At 42.9% G+C, this 21,769-nt stretch overlaps 1 protein-coding gene across 1 annotated transcript; it reads left to right on the forward strand.

Annotated features, from left to right (window-relative positions):
• Positions 1 to 11,197: 11,197 nt before the first annotated feature.
• Positions 11,198 to 21,318, forward strand: PLAU (plasminogen activator, urokinase). Its single transcript, XM_054035746.1, has 11 exons — positions 11,198 to 11,285; positions 12,885 to 13,001; positions 14,208 to 14,265; positions 14,465 to 14,569; positions 15,329 to 15,503; positions 15,924 to 16,021; positions 16,482 to 16,677; positions 17,464 to 17,609; positions 18,494 to 18,634; positions 20,019 to 20,167; positions 21,068 to 21,318. The coding sequence occupies exons 2-11, from the start codon at positions 12,942 to 12,944 to the stop codon at positions 21,254 to 21,256; spliced, it is 1,317 nt and encodes a 438-aa protein (XP_053891721.1). The 5' UTR covers positions 11,198 to 11,285; positions 12,885 to 12,941; the 3' UTR covers positions 21,257 to 21,318.
• Positions 21,319 to 21,769: the final 451 nt, after the last annotated feature.

Below are 21,769 nucleotides of genomic sequence, written 5' to 3' on the forward strand. Positions count from 1 at the left end.
CGCATTCTTGGGCATCTGGGTGAGGAGACTATGAAACTTGGGGAGGAGGGCTGTTGGTTACACACGGGCTGTAGTGGCGGTCTCTGCTCCTGCTGCCTTTCCTGCAGCTCAACCATACACTGGAGCATATCAGTTTGATGCTCCAGCAGCCGGAGCATCGACTCTTGCCTTCTGTCAGCAAGCTGACACCACCTATCCTCTTCAGCCCACTACTTGCTCTCTTCAGCACGCGATTCAGCCCACCACCTCTCTTCTCATTCATATTGTGCTTTTTTGCACTCTGACATTGACTGCCTCCACGCATTCTGCTGTGCTCCTTCAGCGTGGGAGGACATCTGGAGCTCCGAGAACATATCATCCCAAGTCCGCCGTTTTCTCCTTCTAATCTTCACTAGCCTCTGCGAAGGAGAAACATTTGCAGCTGGTGGAGGAGAAGGGAGAGGTGGTTAAAAAAGACACATTTTAGAGAACAATGAGTACACTCTTTCACATTAAATTTTGCTGTTCACATTACACAGCACATGTGCTTTCGTTACAAAGTCGCATTTTTCCTCTTATATTGAGGGCCTGCCAGTTTGGTGTGAGAGATCACTCACGCAGTGCCAGGCAACAGAATTTGGCTTGCAGGCAGCCATGGTAAGCCACAGTCTTTTGGCTTTTTTAATCTTCATAACATGTGGGAATGGTTTCAAACAGCAGCACCCTCATTTCCCATACCAGGCACCCGTTGGGTTGGCCATTTAAAATGGGTTTGCAATGTAAAAGGAGGGGCTGCGGTTTCCGGGTTAACATGCAGCACAAACCCAACTACGCCCCCACACACCCAATTCTCTGGGATGATCACTTCACCCCTCCCCCCCACCGCGTGGCTAACAGCGGGGAACATTTATGTTCAGCTGAGCAGGAACAGGCACCTCTGAATGTCCCCTTAATAAAATCACCCCATTTCAACCACGTGACCGTGAATGATATCACTCTCCTGAGGATAACAAAGAGAGATAATGAATGGATGTTGTCTCCACGCCAGCAAACAGCGGGACCATACGCTGCCATGCTTTGTTATGCAATGATTCCAGACTACGTGCTACTAGCCTGACGTGGTAAAGTGTCCTACCATGGCGGATGGGATAAGGCAGCCCTCCCCAGAAATCTTTTGCAAAGGCTTTGGGAGTACACGAAGGAGAGCTTTCTGGAGATGTCCCTGGAGGATTTCCGCTCCATCCCCATACATGTTAACAGACTTTTCCAGTAGCTGTATTGGCCGCGATTGGCAGGGCAAATTAATCATTAAACATGCTTGCTTTTAAACTATGTGTAATATTTACAAAGGGACACTCACCAGAGGTCCATAGTGGGCCCTCAGGATCTGGGAGCACGCCTTGTGTCAGTTTGGGGGTTACTGGTTCCAGGTCCAGGGTGATAAACATATCCTGGCTGTTAGGGAAACCAGTTTCTCCACTTCCTTGCTGTGAGCTATCTTCATTGTCTTCATCATCATCTTCCTTGTACCCGAACACGCTTCCCTGTTGTGTGATTCTCCATTGATGGAGTCAAAGCACATGGTTGGGGTAGTGGTGGCTGCACCCCCTTGCATGGCATGCAGCTCTGCGTGGAAGCGGCGTGTTTGCGGCTCTGCCCTGGACCTTCTGTTTGCCTCTCTGGCTTTGTGGTAGGCTTGCCTTAGTTCCTTAATTTTCACACGGCACTGCTGTGCATCCCTGTTATGGCCTCTATCCTTCATGGCCTTTGAGACTTTTTCTAATATTTTGCCATTTCGTTTACTGCTACGGAGTTCCGCTAGCACTGATTTGTCTCCCCATATGGCAAGCAGATCCCATACCTCCTGTTCGGTCCATGCTGGAGCTCTTTTGCAATCCTTGGACTCCATCATGGTTACCTGTGCTGATGAGCTCTGCGTGGTCACCTGTGCTCTCCACGCTGGGCAAACAGGAAACGAAATTCAAAAGTTCGCGGGGCTTTTCCTGTCTACCTGGTCAGTGCATCTGAGTTAAGAGTGCTGTCCAGATCGGTCACAATGAAGCACTGTGGGATAGCTCCCGGAGGCCAATAACATCAAATTCTGTCCACACTACTTTCGATTTAACGCTGCTAAATTCGACCTAAACTCGTAGTGTAGACCAGGCCTTAAGTCACTTCTGAAAATGAGACATTAAGTGCTTTTGAAATTTTTTTACCCAAAGCTCCTGTATTGATTTTGCCATTTCTGTAAAGACAATAGGGGCATGAGGCTATTTGTTTAGCACCAAACTGTAGGTTTTGTGAAGTATTTCTACTGAGTTTTTTAATATGCTGCTGCACTTTTAAGTCCACAGACTGAAAAGGGGGAATGAAACAGGCAAATTTTCCACTGAAACTGAGCAAATTTTATAATCCACAATTTTACAAAACGTTAGTCTCTCCCATCTTAAAAAAATACTATCCTTGACCCCACTTGCCTCTCCAACTACTGCCCAATCACCTTCTCCCTTTCATCTCTAAGCTCCTGAAAGACAGTTTACAATTGCTATTTGGAGTTCCTCCCCTCCAATTCCATCTCAGACCCTCTGGCTGCCACCCCTTGCACTCCACTGAAATTGCTCTTGCCAAAATCTCCAATGACTTCTAGACAAAGCTCAGAAGCAGTAATTCATCATCATTCTCCTTGATCTATCAGCTGCCTTTGACCCAGTCAACCATGCTCTTCTTGAAATCTGCCCTCCCTTGGCTTCCACAACGGTCCTCTCCTGGGTCTCCTCCTACCTCTGTAATTTCTTCTTCAGAGGATCCTCCTCATCTCTCCTCTAATTTTCTGTGGGGGTTCTACAAGGTTCTGTCCTTGGTCCCCTTCTCCTCTTCCTTTACACCTTACCTATGGGTAACCTCATCCAACTACCATCTCTGCTGACAATTCACAGATCAGCCTCTCTACTCCAGACCTGTCTCTTTCCATCCAAGCTAAAAATCTCTGAGATCTCGTGGGTAGCTAGCAGTCAGCTCAAGCTCAACATCCCTAAAATATAAACCCATTTAATCTTCCCCCTCAAGCCCTGCCCATTTTCTCTTCTCTCAGTCACTGAGGACACCACCACCATCCTGTCTGTCACATAGGCCTATAACGTGGGCATTATCTTCTCCTGGGCCCACTCTCTAGGTCCTCACATCCAAGTTCTTTCTAAATCTTGCAGATTTTTTCTGGATAACATCTCTAAGATACAGGCTTTCCTATCCATCCACACAGCTAAAACTCCCATCCAGGTTCTAATCACCTTGCATCTTGATTACTGCAGCATCCTTCTCTCTGGCCTTGACAAAGGCCATCTTGCTCGGCTCATATCCAGTCAGAATGCTGCAGCTAAGATCATTTTCTTAGCCCATTGCTTTGACCATGTTACCTGTGCATGCCTTCCACTGGCTCCCCCTTCTCTATTGCAACAAACACCTTATTAAATTGCTGCTTACAACTGCAAGTGAAAGATTGAGTTTACAAATACTGCCATGACTCCTGGGGGAGGGTGGGAGGTGTGAGCCTTACTTAATCAACAATATCGGTCTATATTTATTAACTATTTCTGGCTGTTTATTCTGTGCCCCCTTTTCCCCATAATAAAGTTTTCTTTGTTGCACGATGGACTCAGAGCTTGCGCAGGGGAAATATTGCCTGTCAAAAGCACCCAGGAGAGGCGGGGGGGGATTCAGTTTCCCAGGTTTCTGGAATGGGGCTTGAGCTGGTATTATCTGTTAAGTTTTTAGAAGCAACCACTAGACAATTGAACCTGTCCTTGTGCTGCCAACAGCACTTGGCAGAAGCGGTACATAAAACAACCTTCGTGCTGTCTCCTATGTTGCCACTGATACTTGGGAGCAACTCCCTGACAACAGCTGAAAAGCTGCCTCATTATCCTTCTTCAAAACACTCCTGTTCTGTGATGCCTACAAAATAATCTTGTCCATGTTTATGGCACTGGTATGCTGAGACAACTGTCAATCATGCTGACCAATATAATCTCATAATTTCATTGAACATCAGCCTGTACTGTTATTAACTGTTATCTCATTTTAGAATTAGGTTGTAAGCACTTTGGAGCTGGAACGGTCTCTGTCTTGTTTGTACAGTGCCTAGCACCATGCAGCCCTGGTCCATGACTAGGGCCCCCAGGCACCATAGTAATACACATAATACATACATATTTTTCTGCATACTCTGGTTAGCTTTTCTATTTCTTTAGGAGTTTGGATTGGGGCCCATTTCAAAGGCACTTGATTGATTTACAATCAAAATAATCCTTTACAAATCAGGGACACAAATCCAGTTCCAGTCCGCAGCTGTTGACAGAGCTCTGCAGATCAAGCCAGCTGGGAAGAATTAACACACACCAACTCCTGCCCTCAGGGCAGACAAGTCTCTCCTGGAGGCTACTATTACAACTCTGAATTCCACCTAAGTGGGTGAAGGTGTAAGAGCTAACAACCACACTCGTTCCTTCCCACAGGGTCAGCAAAGGCTTCTGAGAGAAGATACTTCACCAGCAAAGGTAGGAGCTATTCATACTTGTGAAGCTGCCTCTCCACCAGGACACCCGCTCTGGTGTAGGTGCTGCTTGGCTAGGTAGCCCACAAGGTCAGTGCTTCCTTCCCTGTGGGCAGACCAGCCTAGGTTAGTTTAGGCAATTGTGGTCCTTTGCTGTGTGAGGGCCTGCTGCATGGGCAAACAGGGAGAAATAGAGTCTCTAATGGCTTTTCCGGGTGGGGCTCCCTTGAAGAGAGCAGTGCCCAGTGGCTGTATAGCAAGAACAGCTGGAGTTAGGCTGCCTCCCCAGTTATATTACCACTAGGACTTGCCTTATAGATCTCACCCTGGAGGTTTGTTTGCTTCTCATCTTTCACTAAATCTCTCTTGTTCCTGCTGCAATGGTCTCAGAATGGACATGCCTCAGTATCAAGAATTTGAGGGATGGAGAAGTAAATTAGCATCTGGTTCTGACCCAATATATCATTTTCAGTGCAGGTTACAGCTTTCTGATTGGCTGAAACGCTGCATAAACAGTGTTCCCCATCAGCTCATTCTGCGAAACTCCTGTACGTTTCCAAATGTTTGGTTTCAGTGTGCTTTTTTCAGAGCAGTATAGGGTATGCAAACATAGCATTCCCTTGAAAAACTGACTTACAGAGTTTACAGTCAGCATTAGCAGGACAGCTGACTCACCAAAAGACTCTCTCTATGTTTCTGCTTGTCTTGTTTGCCTTCTGGCCTCAGAGAGTCAAAATGGGGCTCTCACCCCCAATGGGCCCATGCCTGCACACAAGCAGACATTTTGGGATGTTTCATAACTGGATCCAACATCTGCACTTCCAATTTTAGACATTAATTGGCTCTTCACAATATGCACAGAAACAAGTGACAGCTGACTATCCCAGGAGCTCTGCACATTTTCAGGCATCTAAGCAAACCCAATCAACCCCAGAGAGGCTTGGAAGTGTATACAGACTGAATCTGCTTTGGGCATCTGTCATAATCCATGCACCATAGGCTAAAGATAGACATACTGTGCACCAATGTAGCAACCAACCAATGCAGCCACTTCTGGGGCAAAACAGGCAGCAGTGTGAGAGCACACAGCAACACTATACTGAAAAACAAGGAAGAAAAACTGCACCTCAGATACCCACTTTATACACCCAAGCTCAAAAGCAGAATGAATAAGATCAGAATGATAGCTGGGATTTATTTTCAAAGGTTTCCCAAGGAAGTTAGGCACCCAACTTCTTCCAAAAGAACTGGGTTCCTAATCCTTTCAGCATCTTTGAAAATTCCAGCTGACGTGTCTAGCAACACTATACTTGAGCAGGATTATATTGTTTTGATTTTTGAAGCCCCATTCCTATCTGGTCACTGCACTAGAATAGCTGAGCAAACAGTCGTTGGTTTCTGGATTCGAGTGAAGCAAGTTTTTAAGACTGATTACATTGGCATTTGTTCAGGGCAAAAAAGCAGACTATTACAGCTATTCACGGAGAAACATGCAACCTCAACAAGCTTCCCAAGAGCGGCCAGGGACCTACAGCCGATAAACTCTGCTACTTTCACCAACAGGAATAAAAAAGATCATTGAAACAGCACTAAGCAGGCTAAGTGCAGGACAGGAAGACAGTTTGTTTAAAAAACACAACCTGAGCAGCAGAATTATACCTAAAGGAAATGAGATCATCATCATCACTCCTTGATTAACACGACAAACAACTGACAAGTAATCTGGAGTCATTAAAGCATGAGAATTTTTATGATTCACGTTTACTTATAAATCAACATCTTTGGAAATTCCTGACAGCTACAGATGAGCTGTAATTTGAGTGTAACAGTTAAAAAGGAAAATCACATATATTTATTTAATGACAGGTTTCAGAGTGGTAGCCGTGTTAGTCTGTATCCGCAAAAAGAACAGGAGTATTTGTGGCACCTTAGAGACTAACAAATATATTAGAGCATAAGCTTTCGTGGGCTACAGCCCACTTCTTCGGATGCATACAGAGTGGAATTCCACTCTGTATGCATCCGAAGAAGTGGGCTGTAGTCCACGAAAGCTTATGCTCTAATATATTTGTTTAAGTTATCATCCTCTTTAGTATTGTAAACTTTACCGGTTTATTCAAACTTAATTGTCCTTCTTGTAAGAGCCAGAGGTGACCTGATTTGAAAAGTAAACTTCACTGATAAAGAGAGAAAATGAAATGGTTTACTGGACAGGTGCCCAAGTGTTTGAACTTTCAGCTAGAATATTCTAAAAAAGTGTCTGTAGTAGCAAATTCCTTTACACATGTACCACTAAGACTAAAACAGAGTATCTTGAAATCCATTCCCCTGTATTTTAGCATAACCCATTATCGGTTAATTTTAAAGTATAGTTCTACTGTAAAAACAGAACAGGTTCAGGAAATCTGCTGTCTGTATGTATTTATGTGTTCAGCATCAGAGCAGCTTAATTCACTGACAAAAACCATGCTTGTTTGGTTTCTTACCTTTTTTACTCCAGTGAATTCTGCAGAGACTACAGTTTACAGGAGAATAAGCTGGACTCCACCTTGGCTTGCACATCCTCAGAATGGTTAGCTAAGTGTCAGGTGCCAGGCTATATCCAATGCTCAGTTGCATTCATGTAACTGTGTACAAGACAGCTGAGTTTTACAGATAGCTGATGGAAGGCATCCTTAGACTTGTAGAATTTCTATGGGCCACGAGCAGGGAAGAACCCAGTTTGCCTTTCATATTCCAAGTTGAGTTTGAGTTTGTCCAAAACCACAACAAACAATGTTTTATGGTTGTGGGACTGATTCTGATCTCAGTTATACCAGGTGTAAATCATGAGCTACTCCACTGAATCAATAGAGTTACAACATTGTAAAGCCAGAATTAGAGAAATCAGAATCAGGCCCGTAATAGAGCAAATACGGAGCCCTGGTCCTGCAACTGCATCCATATAGCGAGCCTGCTACAGCTGTGCAACCCTGCTAGGTTCAGTGGGGTGCTGCAGAAGGATTTGTCCATGCAGCTGCAGTTGCAGGATTGGAGCCTTGATTTGGAATCACTGAGACTTTGATTCAGCCAAGACCCTAAGCACGTATGTAACTTTAACGATTTAAGTGTTATTCACTTCACACATGTGCCAAAGTTCCTCACTGAATCAGGGTCTGAGATGCTAAACCTGGAACTTACGACACCATTTTTAAGAGGCACTTTTCAGGCTAGAACTTCAGTTCCACGAAAAGTTTCTATTTATTAGATAATGCTCAAACAGTTGATTTAACTGACTATTTGATAGCTCTATCTTTTGGGTTTTAAATAGAGTCCACAAGAACAAGTGTATGGTGAATGCGTTTTATTTCTTCCTGATTTTAATATCTGACTATCACTTGTGAAAAAGAACATCCTGAACAAACAATTCCCGAGCCTGGAAATGAAAGCAAATGGAAATCTATTGCCTTTACAATCTCTCTCAAGTCCATACTACTAGATAATCGAGCCCATGCTTTTTAAAAAACAGTCAGACACGTAGCACAGATCGTGAACAATGTAGTGTCATACAGGAAGCAGCAGGCCAGAGAGCAAGACCTGCTCACAGGTCACCGATCTCAATCTCCGCATAGTACTGTAGATTCCTTCTTCAGCTACATGACTTCTCAGTCTTTAGTCAAAGTCTTTCCTGAGCACATCAGCTCAGTGTGGAATTAGTTCTTTGGTGATCTCTTCAGCAGCCTTTCATTCCCTCGCTATTGCTCCCAGATAACTCAGATTTGGAATTCTGAAGGCTTCCCTTATTTTTCTGTCCCATCACAGCCTTTGCATCAGACTTGCAGAGTGAAAAATCAACCCTATGCAGAGGTCACAGGCAAGGCCTCCCCATCACTTAAGGCAAATGATAATGGCCAAATCCTGCCTCCATACCTGCAGAAGGTCCTGTGGCAGCAGAACAGGTCCAGCCTCTGGGGAGCTGTGCACTCCCACCCCTGTGCAACACAGATCCCTACTGTGGGGTTCTCCCTGTGCATCAGCACTTGGTGGCAAGGCCAGAACTGCCACAGTGCACCTCCTTCCGATCTCTGCCCCTTAGCCAGGTGCATAATGGGTGCACAGAGCTTCTCCCACTACAGCCTCATTCCCCAGCACCATTTACTCAACTATTCAGGCATGAGGATTTGGTTCGAAGGAGTTGAGAGGGGGTTATTGTGATGCAGAAGGCCTTGTCAAGCGTTTACTGTGGGGTGAATGTTGCCCAGTATGTCTCAAATGGAGAGACAGTGGGCCAGAACCTCCTCATGATACGGCCTCTTTGCTGCATCTCCTCAGCCGAGGTTTCCGTCCACTGTCATAGCTGTCAACGTGTTACACAAGCCAGTACAGCATGGGACAAAACGGCTGAAGTGTGGAACGCTGGGATTCTGCTGCATGTTGCACTCAAAGGCAGATTATGAAGGTTTTTAACTCCAGAACATTGATGCCAATATTTTCCCTGACTGGGGGGATGAGATCTGGCAAACAAGTAGAATTTAGGGGAAACAGGGGAAAAAATCTACAGCATAATTTACCCCATTTCTGAACTATTTCTAACTACACAGTTAGAAAAGGGAAGGAAAACTAATATAACACTACAGCAACATTTAGCCCTTTTTTATCAACAAAAAGAACAAGTGGTTTGGAGTGATGTAGCTGAAGTGTAGTTCAGTGCTTGTGGGTAGTTCATGATGTGTGGGCATATGCTATAAGGGGACAAATTCATCCCTCCTGTAATTTCATTGGCCACAGAGGTTTTACACGAGGGATGGATTTAGCTGAGGGACTGTAGCAGGGATCTGAAGCAGTCCATCAGGTGTGTAATAGTGAAGAAGGCAAAAATGATTTTATCAAAGGCTTTTAATTAAGGTCCCATTTCTTCCTTTTTCTACTATCTGAGCAATCTGCTTCCAGTCTCAACTGTGCAAATGGCATATTAAAAGTCAGCAAGTGACCCAATCTTCTGGGTTTCCTTAAAAATCTAGAGCAAGGGCTTTGCTGACTTACACCCTATAAAGCCCTGTTGAAGCCATTTTCTACTTTTGGTAGCTCAATCATGGATTTCCAAGATGGACTATTCTTCAAATGATTACGTTAAATCACCATGGCAAGAAAAATGAGTGGTTCTAATGAAGCTGAAAGGCCATGGTTGGTTTTCTACTCACCCTCAATTTGGGGCTTCCAAGTTAATCTATTTTCATCCCCACTCGATATAGTAACAATAAGCTCAACTTGCTTTCATCAAATGAATGACCTGTTCTAATACTAGCAGCCCTGGCTGCATAAACAGAGTATAGGATTTGAGAGCATAAGTAATCCCTCTACAAGCTCCAACTGAGGGGAGAAGGAGATATAGGAGTCAGAGAAGTTCTATGTTATTCCATGTCATTATATTGTTGCACAATATTATGTGCTGGTGTTGTTGCCATTCACCATCCCACTACAAAGTCACAACATAAGGTGGGAAAATATTTGAGGGAGCAATTTTATTCAAAATAGATAATTGGAGAGCCCAAGCCCTCCTCATTATTCCAACCATTCCCCTGCTGTCACCAAACAGCAGCTCTGCCAGGGATGTTCGATCAATATCCTTGACTTCCATCTATCTTTCAGACCAGACATATGTAGGATGTTGCCCAAATTCTACTGGTCAGTTAGTAACAGACAAGTCCCTTTTCAAGCACGGATGTTCAGATGGGCCAGCTTTCTTAGACTCAATATCTTAGGATTCATCCCCAGTCTAATACCTAAAGAAACACCCATGTTCCTGAATGTTCTTTCAGACATGACAAAACTGAACCTCTGAAATCCTTTGATTATTAGAAAGATCCCATAGAATATTTCTCAGGAATAGAGGGTGCCATGTAGTAATGGGCAAATCACTTTCAATAGAACAACAATTGATCCCCACTCCCTGAATCCTGTGTTCTAGCCAAATTGCAGCTGGGGTAATCTATTCTGCTAATTCAAAATTACCTCTTGAGTTTCATCTAGAGACGGTATTCTTGATTCACTGTTCTAAAAGCTTTGTGTAGTTCTGTTGGTGCACAACACGTGCCCTTCATCCCTAAGTGGTGGCTATATTATGTCCCTAATATATAGGGTCAAATTCTGCCCTAGTCTACAGGTGTGCCCTAACTGAACTCAGATGGTAAAGCAGTGGCATCCTTCAGTATAGACAGTGCTATATAAACTTACATAAAAATATATAAAATATACAAAAATAAATCACTAGGTGCTATTACAACACAAATAATGCATTTCCTCCCTTATCAAAAGTCTCACCCATATTTAGATACTGCTGTAAGGATTATTGACTGCCAGGAGGACACATTAAGATAAGGAACTCTACAAAGAGCTAACTCAGACTACATTTAACTGTTAGATTATAAATGATTCGCAGTGAAACTACAGTAGGAAGAGATTAGAATTCCCCTCTGAGTCATTCTGATAGGTTTTTCTTTGAAAAGAGTTAAGTGACCTCTTTTCTAAAAAAAAAATTCTCCCAAGGGTGCAAAGCTTGAGACAACCTTAACCGGTATCAATCTTGTCATTGGGCTGGAATGCTAGTTGGAGCCAGCCAATCATCTTTCAGGCTAAGGGTTTATATAGAGATGCACTTCCTCTGCAGAACAGTGAGAAACCGAGCACAGGGCTCAGATTGCTAAAGGACCTAACAAGACTAAACTTGCTGCTGAGACAGCACAGAACACTGCAAGCCTTCCGCATTGTTAGTGGAGTGGTAAGTGCAATGCCTTTACAATCTAACTGTATTTTATAAACATACATACAGCATGCCATGCCAGTTGGAACTGAGTGTCTGTTTTTTTTAAAACCCACAGGCACAAGTTATATTTTTAGCAATTTGAAAGGTTAATTTCAATTGCTAGTTCCCACTCCAAACATCATATAATGCAACTTTAAAATATCTATCACTGCAGCCTGCAAGATTTTATGATTTGGGGTTCTAAAGAACTGAGCTTGCAAAATTAATGTTGGAATATCAATGACTGATGTTTCATTTTAAACTTGTTAAGAATTGCAGTCAACTAGTGCAATACAAATATTGTTTGTAAACAGAACAATAAGTTTTCTGCAATCTAAAATGGATTTGAAAAACGTGTATTTGTCTAGCTACCTGAGGAATGATTTATTTCTTGCAGTAGTATACTGGTGCTTCTTATACTTAAGGTACTCTAGACATTTTTTTAGATATATGCCCCTGTTTTGGATTTTGGGGCATGTAATGTCTGATTGCAGGGGGGAGGAAAAACATTCCAATTAGCTGTGCTGATTTTCTTTAGAATGGTGAAAACAGCCATTTTATGATCATTTTTTTTTCCCTTCTTCCATCATGTTTTGTAAACCAATTTGTTTGTTTTTTTTTAACTAGTCGCCTATAGGCAGATTACTATTAACATGCTATGCTGCCTTTGCTCTACATGCACAACTCCTCTGGCTGTCAGTGGCAACTGCATGTGCAGAACCAAGGCAAAATATGCCCCACCGTCTCTTATTTGCCAACTTTTTATACTGTAAATAAATGGGGGAGGGTGGAGAAAAAAGGCTAGATTTTGAAAAGAATCCTATACAGGCACCTACCTGAAGAAGCCGGGTTTTCTAGAGTGCTCAGCAGCTCTGACTGAGAACAAATTAGCTACTTAAATGGGAGCGGAGCGCTCCTGAGACTGCAGCTGCAATTTTGGGTGCCGAGCACTTTGAAAATATGGCCATGAACTATTAAACACCCATTGAGACTAGGCAACCACAGTTGGACAGCAACCGAACAACATTGTCACTGAATTCTGTATCGGTGGCTCTTTTCTGCAGTTGTGGTTAAAGAGGGGAGCTCTCCACTTCCTGAGCCCCTCTACTCTTTTACTTGAGTTTATACAGATGAGTAGTTTTAAATTTGCACCAGGGAGAAGGATGCAAAATAATGTTACTGAACTGACCATGGTCGAGTGATTCGAGGTGAAGATTGCAAGCAAATCCTTAGCTTAGAGCAAGTCACAAGAGTGGGTCTGTTTAGACTTGCCCAGCTTCCAGTTCCAGCTGGTAGGGTAGAGGTCTCAAGAAACAAAAGCTTTCTAGCTCCAGGAAAGGTGTGAAGGAGCATTAGCAAAATAAATCTACAGGGAAGCTATCCTTTAAAACGAGTTTGAGACCAGGTTCAGACAACCAGCTCTCTTTTAGTTCATAGGAAAGAAGGGCAAATAGTCCATGCAACTTATTCTTTATTCCTTCTCCTAAGCGTACTGTGGTTCAAGCTGCTGGATGAACAACTGTAACCTAGCACTCCAAGACACAACACCACTTTAAGTTCCTCTTTTATTTTCAGAAGCAGAAATACTGCAGGTAGAAGAGGAACCAACCAAGTCACGACTTACCCAACGCCATGAAGTTATTCATCATTATCTCAGTTATGCTGGGGGCACTCGTCACAAGCCTAGAATCTGTAAGTTTCGCAACAAGCACAGCCACCCATTCAGCACAGATCCTGTTTATTTCCATTTTTGACCATATGATAAAAGCTTCCCCTTTCATCACTGAACTAGGCCTATTATTACCATCCTGCTTTCTGCCACATGTATGCACCAGGCTTTTTTCTATGACAACTGTGGTTTGAACCTTCTTTCCTGTAGTTGTCACCTATGATTCTACTGCCTACTATGGATATAGAGGAAAAACTAAGGTGGTTTCCTGGAGAGAACTTAGATGGGGATTAGACAGGATGGAGAGAGCAACAGCCTCTGACATTTTTGCTCTTAACGTTTTTTTCTTCTTAATTCTAGCACAATGCAGGACGTCAAGTACTAGGAATTAGCAGAGATTTAATGCAGAATATTAGTCTTTATTTGAATGCCCCCCGCAACCCCCACTCTGATTTTGGATATTTTGGCTCCTATCAGTTTGTATCACATAAGGCAATGCTGTCCATGCACATGGATGCAGCAAAAGCTTTCTGTAGCCAATTCCTGCTTTTGCACTGACCAATCCCCTTCACTCCAAGGGGCAGTGTACTAGGAATCTAATTCGGTCTTCTCCAGCTTTAGAGCAGAGGCCCCTGCCTGCAGTATAGTTCCAATGTGCCAGGCAGAGTCAGGATCTGGAACACCGGACAAGTAGAACTACTGCTGTATAGATCCATTGGCCATCACTACCATAGAGCAAGGATGCATCCGCAGCAGGGTTACCAAAAGCAAAGGGCTGCAGTGGTGGATGAGTCCTGTGCCTTTATTCCACTGTCTGGTGTAGATGGATGGGAAGGAGGTGGATTTCCCCAATGACCCTTTGCTCACTGTCCGGTCATATAGGCTTGGTTTCTGAGGCAACTTTGGCCTTCTTAGCAGAACTGCAAAAGAAATGTTGATTTGGTACATTGAAGCAGTTGGGTGTTTGCATTCTACTTTACTGCAATAGACTTTTACTATATCCCCACTCATCCTACCTGGACTGCACTGAATGCCCCAAATTCTGCTGTCAGTTGCATGCATTTAACACTAACAAAGTCATTAGGGATGCAGGCATGCTGGAAGGAACAGAGCTAGGGCCTGTCTGTGTATACTCCAGAAACAGACAAAAGTGAGCACATAAAAAAAAGGAACAATCTGTAAGAAACTTTCCTTAAAAAAATAAACAGATTTGTATTTCCCCCCCTTAGGCTTTGACCAGGCAGCAGCGGCACATACTATCAAGCAAACATAAATCAGGACATCAAGGTAAATACTTGATATTTCTATTTCTGTCTCTCTAAAATCTGTGGCCAAAATACACTCCATGCACAATAATCACACAACACATACTAGACAACAAAATTCCTTTGGACTAGTTACATACTAAACATGCGTCAACTATCCTTCACTTTATGGATCTACTGAAGGATTTATAACTTTGGTTATTGGTGTCTTTTGCTTGCAGATTGTAACTGTGTAAATGGAGGAACCTGCATTTCTTATCAACTCTTTTCCCGGATTAACCGTTGCTTATGTCCAAAAGGATACAGTGGACAGCACTGTGAAATAGGTATGGTACAGTGGTTCCTCTCCCATTCTATATTCCACTTCCTTCCCTCCCCTACTGCCCATTTTCTAAATTTAAGGTGTTTCTAATCTCAGTTTCTATGCACCAATAGAAATGAAAGTACCATTGATAGAAACACAAATGGATATGCCTTAACTTGTATTAATGCATAAGGGGAAGGAGCAATGACTAAATATTAGGAAAAAGACAACCAGGACTCTGTTAGTTAATAAATCTGTTAATAAATCTGTTCGTCTTTAAGGTGCCACCAGACTCCTTGTTGTTTTTGTAGATACAGACTAACACGGCTACCCCCTGATACTTGAAACCAGGACTCTGGGGTTCTATTCTCTACTCTGTCACTAGCTAATCTTGAGAAGGTCACAACCTCTCTAATTCAGGTTACTAGTTTGTAAAATACAGTTGATTTGTTTTACATTCTTCTTCAGAAATATTGTGAGACTTAGATAGTGAAATATGCCGAGATCCTTACATAAAAGGTGACAGATTTGATTCAAGACACGATTGTTGTGTATTTTCGGGAGAACCAAAACACATGTACATTTAGTCTAAGAGCTACATGTGTCGAACACAGCAACAAAGTGACATTCCAGTCCACATACTGACCTGTCTGTTGTTAAGTGTGTCAGTGACAGGAATCTCATCCTGCTTCTCATTAGAATGGAACCACCTGGCTTCTTTCCACTGTGGAATACTGTGAACAATCCAGAATATGCTGCCAACTTTGTGTTCATATTTCAGACACTGAAAGCCAATGCTATACTGAGAATGGTCAGGACTACAGAGGGACTATGTCAAAGAATGAGAAAAACAAAGAATGCTTATCGTGGGACTCCCCTTCACTAATTAGGTGGGATTACCATGCTGGTGTGAGAAATGCCCTGCAGCTTGGACTGGGGAAACACAACTACTGCAGGTAATTCCTAAAGCTCTCACACCTCTTGGGCTGGTTATTCCCCAGAACACCTGGAGTGACAGGATGCATTCAGTGGAGTTTCCAAGACTGCTTGCTAAAATTTGGACTTGGTCCTCCAAGGTGCCTAGCCCCCTTATTTTTCCACTGAAATTAATGGTATTTGGGTGCTCTCTGAACTTTGCTGTCTTGAGCCCTTCCTTCAGGAGCCTTATAAAGAAGTACCAGTGCAGCAAATAATATGGATGAGCTGCAGGTTTTATGCATAAAATATTTGCTTTTGTCCTTCTGCAAATATACTTCTTTGACATGCTTGGCAATAAAAGACCCCTGACAACCCTCTTCAGGGGGAATTCAGGTTTTATTGAGTCACTAGCACTTAGAAGCACTGTTTACAAAAAGCATGTCTTCCTCATTTTCCAGAAACCCGGACGGAAAAGCTAAGCCCTGGTGTTACATTAAGAGGGGATATCGGACTTTGAAAACAGACTGTAACATACAACTGTGTCACACAGAAAGAGGTAAGTTAGGATTTACTTGAAAATCACTTGGAGATTTGAAGTTGACTGTAACCCCCAGACTTCTACAAAAGAATGGTACAAGATATGTTGAGTGCGAAACAGAGGAGCAGGAGGGATCCTTTAGTTTTTAAGGCACCTTTTCACAGTACACAGTGAATTTCAAACTGGAGGCCCCTACTACAACTGGGGGCCAAATTCTTCTCCACTGCACTTCTGCAGCCCCACTAGCTTCCATAGATTATCTCCGAGTAGGATTCAACCCATAATATCCACCATTTCGAATTGTACATGCTCTTAAGGGCTAGATGGTGTGACTGAATGAGAACATCACAACACATTTTCTGGAAGATTTGTTGGACAGATGTAGTGGTATTTAAGCTAATTTTGGTGCTCACTTATCATTCTACGAGTGCACTCTATCTGAGCACACCTCCAACAAGTTTTTCCTTTCCTTTCACAGAACCCACGTGTGGCCAGAGAAGCTCCAGCAAGTACTTCAAGATCGTTGGCGGGAGCATTGCAACTATTGAGTCTCAGCCTTGGATAGCCACCATCTTCCATTATTCAAGGAAAATGGGGCAGAACAAATTTGTGTGCGGTGGCAGCCTCATTGACCCTTGCTGGGTGCTTACCGCTGCACACTGCTTCTCCCTACTGTAAGCACTCATTACCCCTCCTGTGTCTACTGCCGATTTATTTTTGCTTTGTTCCTTTGGGCAATGCCCCATGGCTAAAAACCACACACATGTAACTCAGCCACAGCAGGACTGTTCTTTCTTTAAGAGCAGGGAGAAGGTTAAGCCATTAGAAACCTCTTAGCAAAAGGGAGATATTTTGCTAGAAAGCGGAGCTTTGAGGGTGAAGTTTAAAACAAATTCAGAAAGCAATTTATCCCTCCCTTACAGTCAGGATTTTGTTCTAGCTCAGCTGTTTTCCCAAACTCAGAACTTGTTCTCTGACTGAGGTCTGCTTACCTCCTGCACAGAAAATTTGGCGATTGTGGAAAGCTGACTTTCCTCTGAATTCTAACAGCTTCAAGAGGTGTCATTGCCCAGAAAGCCCTGGACACCTATAGAACCAGCTGGAAACAAGAGAGCCAACTAGAAATGCATTCGGGCGGAGGTTTTTCTAAGTAGTTGAAGGGATTTGGACACCCAGTTTCCATTCATTTTAAACAAGGGAATCAGGAGCCCAAATCCATTAGAAAAGTGATTAGGCTCAGACTCTCAAAGCTGCCTACCTTCACTTTTCTACATTAAAAGTTACTGTAGTTGACACAAGACCTTTGAAACATGGAATGAGAAGGGAGAAGTTCACAGGACTCTAAGATGTTGCTCACATTATGAACCAAATTATTTTTAAAAAAACAAAACAAAAAAAACCTGCCCTTGCTCTCAGAAACCCGATAGTCTTCATGGCTCATTTATTTACTTTCTTCCCAGAGGAACGGATTCATCAGGCTACACGGTTGTTCTTGGAAAGTCCAAGCTGGATGCTAATGATGACAAAGAACAAACATTTAAGGTGGAAAGAATCATCAATCATCATGAATATTCAGATGAAAGAGGTGACTTCACTAATGATATTGGTAAGTGGTGTCCGAAATACAGCTTTATAATCCTGAGCACATATGAAGTACACTGCTGTAATAGGGGTACTGATGCAGAAAGAAGCAATATCTAATAGTTGGAATAGGGGGATGCTAGGAGCCAGGCACTCCTGATAACTAGGCCTAGTTTTGGCTAGAATTCCCTCTTGGGCAAGTCAGTGTTTGTAAAGCACTTTGAAGATGTGAAGTGGAATGTAAATGATAAGTATCATTACATGGCACTTTCCAAGACTGTAGATCAAAATGGATTTCATATTGCCCTCTCCCCCCACAAAATACAGACATTACGTTTCTATTTCCATTGTATGCAATACAGACTTGCTAGTTTTCACCTGCTACCCTCAACTCCATCATCCTTCCTCCAATTACCCATTAGAAAAGACAGACACCTTGTTTTCACAGGTCTAGGCTCAAAACAGCTGAAGTTTCAACCACTGTTTAAATCTGAAGGCAGCATCTAGTGGCTGAGTGCTGTAGTGCAACATAGCACATCCTCCTCCACAGATCCTCAGCTGGAGGGACAGTAGATGCCATCCCCACTCAAGTCAGGGAGCTGTGCTCTTACAAAATGCTGAAAGAAGCACCTGGGGATTAACGTCTCACTCAAGAGAAGACTCACCGCAGTTTTTTCATTCACTGTCACTCAGATGGATGAAATTAAAGGGTGAAAAACTTGCCAATTTCAATTTGGCAAAGATCTGTGTGACTAAAATAATAGTCTTTCTAAGTAAGGACCTCAGAATCAGGCCCCAGGTGTGTGATAGAATGCATGTGAATTACAACATTTGTTGGAAAGTTATTGTTCCAGCTGATAATTTTCCTACTTTACAATATTAACTGTAACCACTTTGATTTTTATGTAGCTCTCATGAAAATAAAGTCTGCTTCCGGACACTGTGCAGCAGAGTCTGAATATGTCAAAACTATCTGTTTACCGTCTGAAAACCTAGTACTGAGGGACAATTCCCAGTGTGAAGTTTCTGGCTATGGGAAAGAAGACAACTGTAAGTGAATATCATCTTAAATGTAAACTGATAGCATGAGGGCATATACGGCTAGTCAAGCTTGGGAATCTTCTATACTTCAGCTTTTCATCATAGCAACTCAAGTCTGCCCAGTATACAAAGCTAGGCACTGTGCTATGGGGGGGGAATTGACTAAAGTTCATTTTTTAATACAAATTAGAAGCGAAGGTGAGGGGATTTTTTTTTTTTTTTTTTTTGTCTTGAGAATGACAGAACAAGTCAATGTGACCTGAGCATGGTGTATTAAAACTAAGCAGTCTCCAAAATAGATTTTAATTCATGTGTTTGGAACCACAGTCCTTCTGAGTAGTCCGACTTTCCCCCAACAATCAGTAGCTTTCTTCTTCACACCCTTTCCTGCTGCAGTTATCCATACACTGTGTGATCTCTCCCCTCTCCTGAAATCTCTAGCACCAGTTGTTCTTGGACACTTTTATTCTTGGGAGAATCCTTCTTTAAAACCTCGGCAGGAATGAGGAACAAAACATAGGTACTAGAAGAGAAGTATAAAAATCTTAAAACCAGGAGACAGAAGGTGACTATATGAAGAGCAGTGGCTGGGGATTTTCAAAGGGCCTAAGAGAATGGAGCTCACCTCTCACTGGGTACCTAACTCCCTTGGGTGCCTTTAAAAATTCCACCCTATAACAGCTGCAGCTTGCTGCAGTGCAGAAGAAGCACATGTCTGGGGCAGCACAGCTTGTGCATGTTATAGGAGTTTTAAAAGAAAGCCATGCAGTGCTACCAGTGTCCACTGAGACCCACCAAACTCAGATGAAACAATCACATTTACGCAAGTCAATGAGTCGTGCAGATTGGCTGCTTTGATGTGCCCCATCGTGCCAACAATTCAATAGTGTCTTCCTCCTTTTATGCCACACACTTTCTTTTGGGAATCTGAATCCCAGCACCATCTCTGACTCTCCATGTCAATTTCCCTTGATATGCCCCAGTTCTAGGAAGAACTCTTACCAAAATTACCTCACACCTCTATAAAACTACACAAATTAATACAAGAGACACAAAGCATGCCCCGTCTTCCATTCCTGCTGCAGACAAGAGTTGAAAGTTAGATTGGTCTTCTGCATGAATAAAGACTTCAGGTTTGACTCCACTAAGAGAGGTTATCAAGCCCTGTGTCTGTTTGAGAATCAGAAAATTCTAATGGAAACAATACTTTTTGCACCTTATTCATCTATTAAAAGTAAAAATAAAAACATTTGTTGTATAACAAAGATGTAGTACTCTCAAAACTGATATTTTGTGTGGACAAGTTAACTTCTTCTGCTGCATGAAGAGGGAACGTAACAGCATGAGGGTTTGTGGGGGAAAGCTAATCTAATCAAGCTCCTCTTGTTTGCAGGGGATATTTACTATTCCAAAATATTGAAGACAGCCAACGTGAACTTAATATCACAGTCATTGTGCCGGGACGAATACTATGACCAAACCAGGGTGAATGACAACATGGTGTGTGCTGGCGATGTGCAGTGGAAGTCTGATGCATGCAAGGTAGGAATGCTTACATTTTGTTTTAAAACCATTTGCTGACAGAGTTTCTCTAACATAATCCACATGGTCTGTGTTAATGGTACATAGTTGGAATCTTTGAAGTCTACTGGCCTTGCAGAGAGGAACTGTGGGTCACTTTTTGAACAAGAACTCAGTTATTCAGCGGAGTTCACCCTGCTGTAGCCAGGTGTGATACAGAAAATATTCTGCTGGTGATGGAGGAGCAGCAATCTTTCCCCCCACCCCCCACCTCCTTCCAGCTTGTGAAGGAGCAGCAGTGCTGTTTCATGGCCTAGGGCTGTAACAGCTTCTGCAGCTACTGCATGGCCACTCTGTTGGAACAGCAGTGGGTGGATGTACACAGCAGTGGATCTGCCCTTTTTCTTCCCCAGTTTACTCTAGTTTCATTTAACCAGCTGTGCATGGATGTGAAAAGAACTATAGCAGAGCTGGTCTCCACAGCCTGGAGGAGATGCAGATCCATTCCACAGGTTCCTCAAATCCAGCTCTGTTCCACTCCACCCTCACACTGTGAACCAGGCTATGCACGGACTTGGAGGAGGAGGGAACAGGACTTGCCATTAGCACTAAAATTCTCTTATGGGCAGACACTTGAATATTTATTTCTCTTTTTCCAAGTGAGGGTGGAAGGGGAATGGCTTCTGATCCTTCAAGACATCCTGGCTTAGGCCTTCTATAACAAGAATGCTCCATGTACTAATCTAATGATACCAGACAGAGGACTTCATGTAATATAACTCATTCCCCTCTAGCCCATTGAGGGGGCCGCCTCTTCCCTTACAAATATAATGCTGACCATAAAAGCTACTTGAGCATTCTATCCTAGCTTTCCAGTATCCTCAAAAATCAGATTGTGATCTTTTTTATTTGCATTGTCAGGGAGATTCTGGTGGACCACTGGTCTGCGAGTACAATGGCAGGATGTCTCTGTATGGGATCGTCAGCTGGGGAGATGACTGTTCTAAAGAAAAGAGGCCCGGCGTCTACACCAGAGTCACTAAATACCTTTCTTGGATTGAGTCCCACATGAAGGGAGTCAATTTCAAAAGCCGTAGCCTCCCTAAATGAAAGTGACCTTTCCTCAAGGCATGGACCCAAAGCAGGAAGTCTAGAGCATTCATTTCAAATAACTGGAACTGAGCCACATATCGATGCAGTACATTGAAACCCTGAATGTTAGTTTGGAGTTGATTTGTGCATGTTTGTCTCTCGGGTCTTCAATTTAAATGCCTATGTGATTTGTTTTCAACATTCATAGCAGGGTATCTGAAGCAGACAGATAATCTGTATCTCCATTGGCCACTGCATGGAGTACCTGAAAGTCTTTCCATGGAAGACTCAAATATTTAACATTGAAATGCATATTTCCAGTCAAGATACTGTACATGTCACGTTGTCTCCCTATTTTATATCTGAATCACTATTAGTCACTTTTATAAGTACCTACACAAGTTTTATCAAGTATCAGAGGGGTAGCTGTGTTAGTCTGAATCTGTAAAAAGCAACAGAGGGTTCTGTGGCACCTTTAAGACTAACAGAAGTATTGGGAACATAAGCTTTCGTGGGTAAGAACCTCACTTG

Source organism: Malaclemys terrapin, chromosome 7, assembly GCF_027887155.1.
Source record: "Malaclemys terrapin pileata isolate rMalTer1 chromosome 7, rMalTer1.hap1, whole genome shotgun sequence".
NCBI lineage: Eukaryota > Metazoa > Chordata > Testudines > Emydidae > Malaclemys > Malaclemys terrapin.